The sequence below is a fragment of the Ipomoea triloba genome, chromosome 11 (assembly GCF_003576645.1).
Source record: "Ipomoea triloba cultivar NCNSP0323 chromosome 11, ASM357664v1".
Taxonomy (NCBI): domain Eukaryota; kingdom Viridiplantae; phylum Streptophyta; class Magnoliopsida; order Solanales; family Convolvulaceae; genus Ipomoea; species Ipomoea triloba.
This window is the reverse complement of record NC_044926.1, coordinates 17467014-17476200: the sequence shown is the minus strand read 5'-3', so window position 1 is coordinate 17476200 and position 9187 is coordinate 17467014. Positions and strand designations below refer to the sequence as shown.

The 9187-nt window shown below is 37.6% G+C and overlaps 2 protein-coding genes across 2 annotated transcripts; one reads left to right on the top strand and one right to left on the bottom strand.

The window, feature by feature from the left end:
* Positions 1-2642: 2642 nt before the first annotated feature.
* On the bottom strand, positions 2643-3050 carry LOC115996009. The gene has a single exon (XM_031235152.1). The coding sequence runs from the start codon at positions 3048-3050 to the stop codon at positions 2643-2645; it is 408 nt and encodes a 135-aa protein (XP_031091012.1).
* A 1858-nt stretch (positions 3051-4908) lies between these two features.
* Positions 4909-9187, top strand: LOC115997132 (aluminum-activated malate transporter 9-like). Its single transcript, XM_031236636.1, has 6 exons — positions 4909-5450; positions 6252-6389; positions 6502-6771; positions 7322-7458; positions 7537-7683; positions 8302-9187. Exons 1-6 carry the CDS (start codon positions 5057-5059, stop codon positions 9022-9024), a joined length of 1809 nt encoding a protein of 602 aa, XP_031092496.1. The 5' UTR covers positions 4909-5056; the 3' UTR covers positions 9025-9187.

Sequence of the window (9187 nt, the reverse complement as noted above, 5' to 3'; positions counted from 1 at the left end):
AGGATTTAAAATTTGATGTGAAGTGTAAATTGTAAAACTGCACAAGTTTTGGATGGAGATCGTGAAAATAATTGTAATAATAAAAAAATAAACATACAACCGACGTTGTAAGGTTTTTTTTTTTAAATTATACGATGTCGGTTATTTCTAATAACCGACGTCGTAACCTATATACGACGTCGATTCAATAACAGATGTCGTTTTTTTAATATACTACATCTAGAAGAACGACATTGAAAGAAAATCGATGTTAAAAGTCTCAAAAAACCGACGTTAAAAGCCTTATTTGTAGTAGTGTTTGTAAATTAATCTATACTACTAATAAAAACAAAATCATACTTTTGTAACTTCCCACCCAACAAATTATCATTCACATTCTTCCATATAATTACTATGGTAATTTTATGCTAATCTCTCTCTCTCTCTCTCTCTATATATATATATATATATATATATATATATATTTATTTATTTATTTAAGGTATAAAAGTATAATCCATGTATACTAAGATATTCCCATGTATGCTCTTTTAGTTTCAAAGACTTTATGTGAATCCTTGGGCCCGCTAATGAACAAGTTCTGGTTGGAGAATGATACTTCTAATGGTAAAGGTATTTACTGTCTTTGTTTTCCAAAAGGATTTGGTGATTTTTTATTTAAGCAACTCTATGCCTTCAATCTAGTAAAGATAAAAAGAAAACAAAAAGTTATGAGGTTATTTTGAAACGCTATTTAGAGTAGTGTTTTAAAATAAGTTATTATTTTAAGCTCCTCATATTTTAACAAATAAAATTTATAACTTATTTGTAAATTAAAAGAAAATATAAGCTATAAACTCTAAATTAAGTTTTATCAAACAAAGCGAAGTTTAATGAAAATACTGTACTTCTCTTTGATCACTCACTTAATGACAGTAACAACACCTAAATCATCTCTTCAAAATCCACAAGGATAGACAAAGGTTGGTGCAACTATCCATAAAATGTTCATATATGATATACCACCCCACAATAATCAAATTCCGTTTGATTTAGTATTACAAAATCATAAATTTGCATTATAGTTCATATTAAAAAAATCATATTTCGATTTTATTTATTTATTTTTTGAATGGCTAGAAATCCATAGTTACTTTTAGAGTATGTAGACTGAGTAAATCCCGTTCATATGTAATAGTTTGCAAATTACACAAGATAAATAAATCATACTAAAAAGACCCAACGTGAAGATATTCAGTTGTTATGCCATAGACCTGGATCCACCTTGCAAGTTGGGCCCAGATCCATTTCACAATTTTAGAACTCTATGTTCATAATTTTAAAACTCTATGTCCACAATTTTTGAATTCTATGTTCACAATTTTTAAACTCTATATTCATAATTTTTGAACTCTATATTCACAATTACAAAACTCTCTGTTCACAATTTCAGAATTCTATGTTCACAATTTCAAAACTCTATATTCACAATTCCATAACTCTATATTCAATAGTATAATACAATTTTTGAATCTATATAACAAAATTGTAAATATAGAGTTCAAAAATTGTCAGTATTGAGTAATGTAATTTTGTATACTGAGATTTAAAATTGTGAATATAAAATTCTAAAATTGTGAACATAGAGTTTTTAAATTGTGAACATGAATTTGGGTCCACTTTACCCTGGTCCATAGCATAATTGACATAAATCAATCGCCTGCCCTTTTGGTATGAAAAAAATACTCCACCTTACTGCAGTTGTTATACGGTGGACCATGGTCACGAAACGCCGGCGTTTCATTAAGTAAAAGGAACGGTTGCGGCGGAGCTCCGTAAAGGATACTACAGTTCATCTCAAAAGATACTGCCTCACATTTGTTTTTATATTATCAAATGAAACTGTAGTTATACCGAAATGTAATTGTAGTTGTGTTGGAAGGAAACTGCAGTGTATATAAAATGAAACTGAATAACGATTTCACATTTCTGGGTGTATATTGTCCAATGAAACTGTAGTTATATTGAAATGATATTGTAGTTGTGTTGAACGGAAACTGAATAACAGTTTCACATATTTGAGTGTATAATGTCGAATGAAACTACAGTTATATCGAAAGAAACTACAGTTGTGTTGAAATGTAATTGCAGTTGTGTTGAAATGTAATTACACTATATATAACTGAAAATGAATGGCGCAGAACGAAGGTCATTTCAGCCGTCTATTTTCATTAATCAAAACGACGTGGTTTTGATGTCATGGTCCACAGTATAATTTACGACCTTACTGGTACATCTCTTTTGATTCTATTTTATTCCTTTGAGTAGTATTGAGGACATTTCACATTACTTTTGGGCATTCACTTTGCCCCAATATCCATTCGCACTGCAAAAAATTTGTATTAGAGAGATTTATAATGAAAATGAAGATTTACGAAGCACAAGTAAAGGCCTAAAGGGGCAAAGAGATGTTACTACTTGTTGCCGGCTTTAAGAAGATCATCATAAACAACCTTGAGGAGCTTCTTATGCTTTGCAGACTTGGCAATTTTCTTAAGAGTCTTTGGGTTGGTGATCTTCTAGAACTTGGTGCCAGACTTGAGAATGTTCTTCTTCTTCCTCTTCTCCCTCTCCTCCCTCTTCTGCCTCTTCTCTATCTCGTTCTACCTTATCTCCTCCTTCAGTTCATTCATTCTCTCCTTGTACGCCTTCTTTATCTCATTTTCCTTCATCCTCTGCTCCAGCGTCTTCCCCTTCTGGCTCACCTGCACCGCCGATGACATGTGTGTCCGCGCCTGCTTCCACTTCCTCCCTAACACCTTCCTCGCTATAACACTGTCGTACGTCGCCTTCCCCGATACATCGCCAAGTACGCTCTCTCTGTAACGCCTCAAATTCTTCACCTTCCCCGCTATAACACCGTCGCCAAGTACGTTTTCCTTTTCCACTTTCACGGAGGTCGCGTCTTCCTCCGATACATCGCCGGGGGCTTCCTTCTCTGCCCTCTTTCGCTTGTAAGTTCTGCCTCCGAAGCCCTCATCCAGGCACCTAAAATCAATGGTACACGCCATATTCTCTTCACTCACAGCAGCACCGGCGTTGTTGCAGCGGAGGGCGAAGGCGGAGACCAGTACAACCGTCGGATTCGTCAGTAGGGGCAAAGGCGGAGACCAGTATAGCTGTCGGATTCGTCAGCAGGGGCAAAGGCGGAGACGAGTACAGTGTGAAGAGTGGAGGCGAAGCCTTCGTCGGATTCGTAAGTAGGGGTGGGGGGAGGCGACTGCGTGTCTGAGACAGAGATGGGACGAATGGCATAATGTATTTTGTTTTGCTAATTTGGGGAAGAAATCCGCTAGTCAAACGTCTCAACGACAAACAATATAAATTGTCATTTTTGCCCTTTTTTTAACGTCATGTTCACGCCAAAGCTAATGAAGACCAAATTGGCTTAAATTGAATAGTTCGGGGACCACTTTGGATGCAATTAAAAGTCAAGGCACTAAATTAAGAAAATGTCATAGTCGGAGGACCATTTTGGGAATTAACTCAATTTTCATATTTGATCCCATGACTTTTAAATCATTACCATATTTGGTCCATTTGACCAAAATTCAGACTACCGATGACAAAATTTTGGAAAAGTTAATTATATTACGGGTAAATTTGTCATATTCTAATATGTTTTTTCTTAAACTTAATCTTTTGCCAACCCTCTATCATCCAAGAAGAAGAAGAAGAAGAAGAAGAAGAAGAAGAAGAAGAAGAAGAAGAAGAAGAAGAATAATAATAATGAAAGTTGGAAAAAAAATGAAGAAAATGATTTGGGAGGAAAAAATAAGTTTAAAAAAAAAGTATTAGAGTGAAAACAATTTTATCCTTCACTTATTTAAATTTGTCACCTATAGCTAAAATTTAGGTCGGATGGACCAAATGTTATAAGGATTTAGAAGTCGTGGGATTAAATCTAAAAATTTTAATAGTTGAGATCAAATGTGACAAGAATTTAAAAGTCACGAGACCAAGTCTGAAAATGAAAAAAAAAAAAAAAGGTTTGCCCATCGTCGATGTCATAAATTTCATAGATCTCTGTATAGTTTCTGTATGTCTTCTCCATTATTTGACCCGATTAAACACCTATAAATATGATTTTACAGTGATTTTGTTTAGATATTGAAGATACTTCATTGAGGTGATGATTTTACCCTTAAAATATAAATTCTGGCAACATTTTGCCGTCAATTTGACCAGAATGACCAAAATTGATAAAATAACTAAGTTAGGCACCAAAATTGAAAAAATTTAAAGTGTTTTTTTTTGAAAGGAAAAAAAAATTAAAGTTGTACACCAAAATTAATAAAACTCAAAAGTCGTGGGACCAAAAGTAATATTAATTCTTTTAATAAGCAAGAACCAAATATGACAAGGATTCAAAAGTCATGGGACAAATCTAAAAATGTAATAATCAGGAATTAATTGTGGAAAAAAATTATACCATGGACCAGGGTCTATCTTGCATATAGGTCGTGGTCCAAAAATAATCTTCAAATTGCTTACAGTTTTGTACTTGTAATTATCATATTATGTGTCAGTAATTATTCAAGTTATTTGTTTATATGTACAGAAACTGTTAATTGTATGTACAAAATATGTTAATTGAATTTACAAAATTTTTTTATCAGGATTCACAATACAATATGAATCATGTTACGTGATATAACAATGGACTGTGGAAGGGTCCATACTCGTGGTTGAATTAATTATAATTATAACAATAAATGAGATTAATTATAAGAATCGGTTCTCCGCATTTCCGTAGCAAAATTTTCGTACGCTCCCAAGTAAAAACGACGTCGGATACTTTCTTCTTTCCCGCAATCTACAATATTGGCCGTTTTTTCTCCAGAATCCCATCAAACACTTCTTTCTGACTCCAAGTAGTACTCAAGAATCGCACCCACTCCAGACACGGCTGCTCCACATATACATAATTACATATATATATCTCTGTCTATATGACTACATGGCAGAGAATTCTCATGGATATTGCGTAGAGATATAGAAGCAGCTAGAATCAAGAATGTCCAGGAAATTGGGGTCTTTTCGGCAGAGCTTTGCGGAGAAGAGAGAAAGGGAGAGGCTTTTATCGCCGGTATGCAACGCCGACTACTCCGAGCTCCCGGGTTTTCCGCGCTCTCTCGACTGCCGAGAGAGGCCGAAGTTCTGCGGCTTCGACTTCTGCTCTGCGGCTCGGAAGAAGGTTGCGAAGCTATGGGAGAGTATCCGGACCGTCGCCATGAAGGCGTGGGAGATGGGTCGATCCGACCCGAGAAAGATCATTTTCTCCGCCAAGATGGGACTGGCGTTGATGCTCATATCTCTGCTCATATTCTTCAAGGAGCCGGTGGCGGAGCTCAGTAAATACTCTGTGTGGGCTATTCTTACGGTTGTTGTTGTTTTTGAGTTCAGCATAGGTATTCTTAATTTTACTTCAATTTTTTTCTTTTTTCTGTCTGGGTTTTTGTTTTAGTGTTCTCTAATTTTCAGCAATTAGGTTCTATGAGTGTGAATACCTAGGGAATGTGGCCTTGTATTTAATCTGATCATCTAAGTATAATCTGTAACTACTTTGAAGTTGATTATAGATGTTGGGCGGAGGCTGGTAAAGGGTCAGGTCCATCATTTCTTGGCCGGCTAGGGTTGTTGGGCGAGGCCGGTAAAGGGTCAGGTCCATCATTTCTTGGCTGGCTAGGTTTGTTGGGGGAGGCCGGTAAAGAGTCCATCAATGGGTGGCTAGGGGATTGTTGGGGAGGCCGGTGAAAGGCCAAGTTGCATCAGTCTTTCGAAAATGTGATGGCGGTTTATAAAGTAATAAATTTGGGCTTTTGGTGTATCACCTTAGCTACTAGCTATAGCTTTTGGCTTAAGTGGTAAGTACTTGATCCTAACAATAGACTCTTTGAAACCCATAATCATAAGCTTTCCTGAACCGGACCATATTAACTGTGAGAGTTGTCTGACTAAAGTTCATTGTTAGTAAAGAATAGCAAGGTTGAATTATAAGAAGTATGATATTTGAAAGATGTTAGTTGGATTTTCCAGCTTTCTTTCTGATGTATGCTTGCAGGTATGAATTAGGCAAGGAAAAATAACTACTCCATAGATGGATTAATTAAATACCAAGATCTAAAAATTAGTTTGAGTAGATTGAGTTTTTGTAACTTCTAGCATGAGAAAAATGTCCTACAATTTAGCTTCATGTATTTGCTCTTTAGGTGCCACTCTTAGCAAAGGATTTAACCGTGGATTGGGGACACTGTCAGCTGGAGGACTTGCTCTTGCAATGGCTGAGTTATCTCAGTTAGCCGGAGACTGGGAAGAAGTTGTTATAGTCATTGGCATATTCATCACAGGTTTGATTTTCTGGTCAGTGTTCCTGGCTGATTCCTGCTGTAACAAAGCTTGTCTTTCTTGGTTCTATGAATCTTACTCAGTTACTCGGTCTGTTTTGTCTGTAATTGCTAGGCACATGCATCACTTACGCTAAACTGTATCCAACAATGAAGCCATATGAATACGGGTTTCGAGTCTTTTTGATAACATATTGCTTCATAATGGTGTCGGGCTATCGCACCCGAGAATTTGTCTATACAGCTGTAACTCGATTCTTGCTAATCGCACTTGGTGCTGGTGTTTCTATGGCGGTGAATATATGCATCTATCCCATTTGGGCAGGTGAGGATCTTCACAACCTTGTTGCAAAAAATTTCAAGGGCGTTGCATCTTCACTGGAAGGTCAGTTTCTTGAACATTGTTGTTGTTATTATTCTGTATTATGTAAATGGTTTAGTTTTAGTCCGGCTCAAATAAACCCCTAAATTTTACTCAAAAAGTCAATTAGATCCCTGAACTTTTAAAAAGTGCAATTAAATCCATAAACATACTATTTTGGTGCATTGAAACCTAAAAACCTATTAGTGACCTGTAATAGCAGGTCACTAGGTTCCGACGACTCTCTGGCCTACTCCGGCGATGCTCCGAGGATTAAATGATTAATACCCCGGCAACTTTGAACCGTCATAAGTCGCTGGTTTTTTCCCCAACGATGGGGGTCAACGATGGCTAATGGTGGTCAACGGCGGTCAACAAGCGACTAATGGCGGTCAATAACGCCTTGTTTACCGGTAACCTGTTGGTTACTGATAAATTGGGTTTATTTGACTGATTTTGATAAGTTGGAGTGTTTAATTGTACTTTTCAAAAGTTTAGGGGCCTAATTTCACTTTTGTGTAAAGTTGACCCTTTTCCCTTTCTTTTATATGTCATTCCTTAATATTTGTTTCAGAGTGCATCAGTGAGTATCTGAATTGTGTTGAATATGAGAGGATCCCCTCAAAAATTCTTACCTACCAAGCTTCTGATGATCCAGTGTATAGTGGCTATAGAGCAGCAGTAGAATCCACAAGCCAGGAAGAGACTCTGGTATGCTCCTGCATACCACAGAATTTTCAGTACAAGTTTTCTTGACTAGATGTTCTGACTTAACTTTTTTATATGCAGATGGGATTTGCTATCTGGGAGCCGCCCCATGGTCCTTACAAAATGTTTAAATACCCATGGAGAAACTATGTTAAAGTCAGCGGGGCACTAAGACATTGTGCATTCACAGTCATGGCACTGCATGGATGTATACTTTCTGAAATACAGGTGCCTACTTTATTCTTTGACTTAATTTTTATAATTTTTTTTTTCTAAACGTAGGTCGAATTTGGACTAGTAAGATATTGTATCTAATTTGGTTATCCTCAAGTCTGCCAAAGAGAGTTGGCAGGATCAGAGCACGTAGAACCCATTGTCTTGTTAAGAATGAAAAAGATACAAAAGCAATCTGTGGATGCTCACTTTTGTTGTGTCATTTGTTAAAGTGGAAATGCTACCAAATTGACTATAGTGTTTTGGACCTGTTGTCTCGTGTTCTGGAAGTTCATTGTGTAAGCAATGCTATAGAAGGCGCTAGGCGCTAGTTGGATGCTTTACCGCCTAGGCGGGCGAGTAATAATAATAATAAGAAAAACACAGCAGTGTACACATTGCACACCAAAAAAAATACAACACTCGGCCGAGTTGGCCAACTCGGGCGCCTAGGCCACCTAGTCGGGAGCCGAGTTTGGCCGAATCAGGCGCTAAGTTGTCCATGCCTAAGGGTAAAATCCCCTTGGCCTAGGGCTGCTTAGGTTGAATTTTACATCAATATTGTGTGTGTAGGTAATGGCCTTTTTTTAATGTAATCTATTAACAAAATAAGATATCGTGTTTTATGTGTAGGCTCCGGCTGAAAGAAGACAAGTCTTCCGTCATGAGCTTCAAAGGGTAGGCACAGCAGGTGCCAAAGTGCTGAGAGAACTTGGGGAGAAAGTGAAAAGGATGGAGAAATTGGGCTCGGTGGACCTACTCGAGGAAGTGCATGAAGCAGCCGAAGAGTTGCAAAAGAAGGTAGACAAGAAATCTTACCTTCTTGTGAATGCTGAAAGCTGGGAAATTGGTGGGAGGCAACATGCCCAAGTCAATGTTCCCCAAGAAGTTTTGGCCTTCGATGATGACACCACCACCACTGACCATCATTTCAAGTCCCTCAGTGAGGCCAAACTTGATTTATCCTCCATTCAAATGCCAAGTAGGTGGGATGATAGAAATTCTAGTCACAATGCATTGGCAGGAGTCACATCTGAGAAGCATGAACTGAGGCCTTCACACGAGACAGCCCCTATGGAACCCGAAGAAGAAGAAGAAGAATCAAGGACATACGAAAATGCCAGCGCCTTATCCTTGGCAACATTCACCTCACTACTCATCGAATTTGTTGCAAGACTCCAGAACCTCGTTGATGCATTCGAAGAGCTAAGTGAAAAAGGCAAGTTCAATGAACCCGTCGAACTACCAGACAAAGATGAGGCAATTGGGTTATGGTCCAGGTTGACACGGTATGTGAAGTTGTGGAGGAAAGATGACAACTTACTAGCTGGAGAGAATGCAGTTCGATTGGTGTAGAAGACCATGCTAAGCTGTAACTTGGAATACTCATATTGGGTGTTTGGCTTTATGGGGATCTTACTCTTAAGATGTGGAAGCTCTGCACAAGAAGCCCTTTTTGCAAGAATACCTGCTTAACATTGCTAGAGTAGCCAAACAAGATTTTCCATGTTTACTAACA

Bases quoted from the DNA above. Each gene is read 5' to 3' on its own strand.
- LOC115997132 (XM_031236636.1), top strand. From the start codon at position 5,057: ATGTCCAGGAAATTGGGGTCTTTTCGGCAGAGCTTTGCGGAGAAGAGA. The intron at 6,390-6,501 runs GTTTGATTTTCT...TGTAATTGCTAG, and splicing joins CATTGGCATATTCATCACAG to GCACATGCATCACTTACGCT. The intron at 7,459-7,536 runs GTATGCTCCTGC...TTTTATATGCAG, and splicing joins CAAGCCAGGAAGAGACTCTG to ATGGGATTTGCTATCTGGGA.
- LOC115996009 (XM_031235152.1), bottom strand. From the start codon at position 3,050: ATGGCGTGTACCATTGATTTTAGGTGCCTGGATGAGGGCTTCGGAGGC.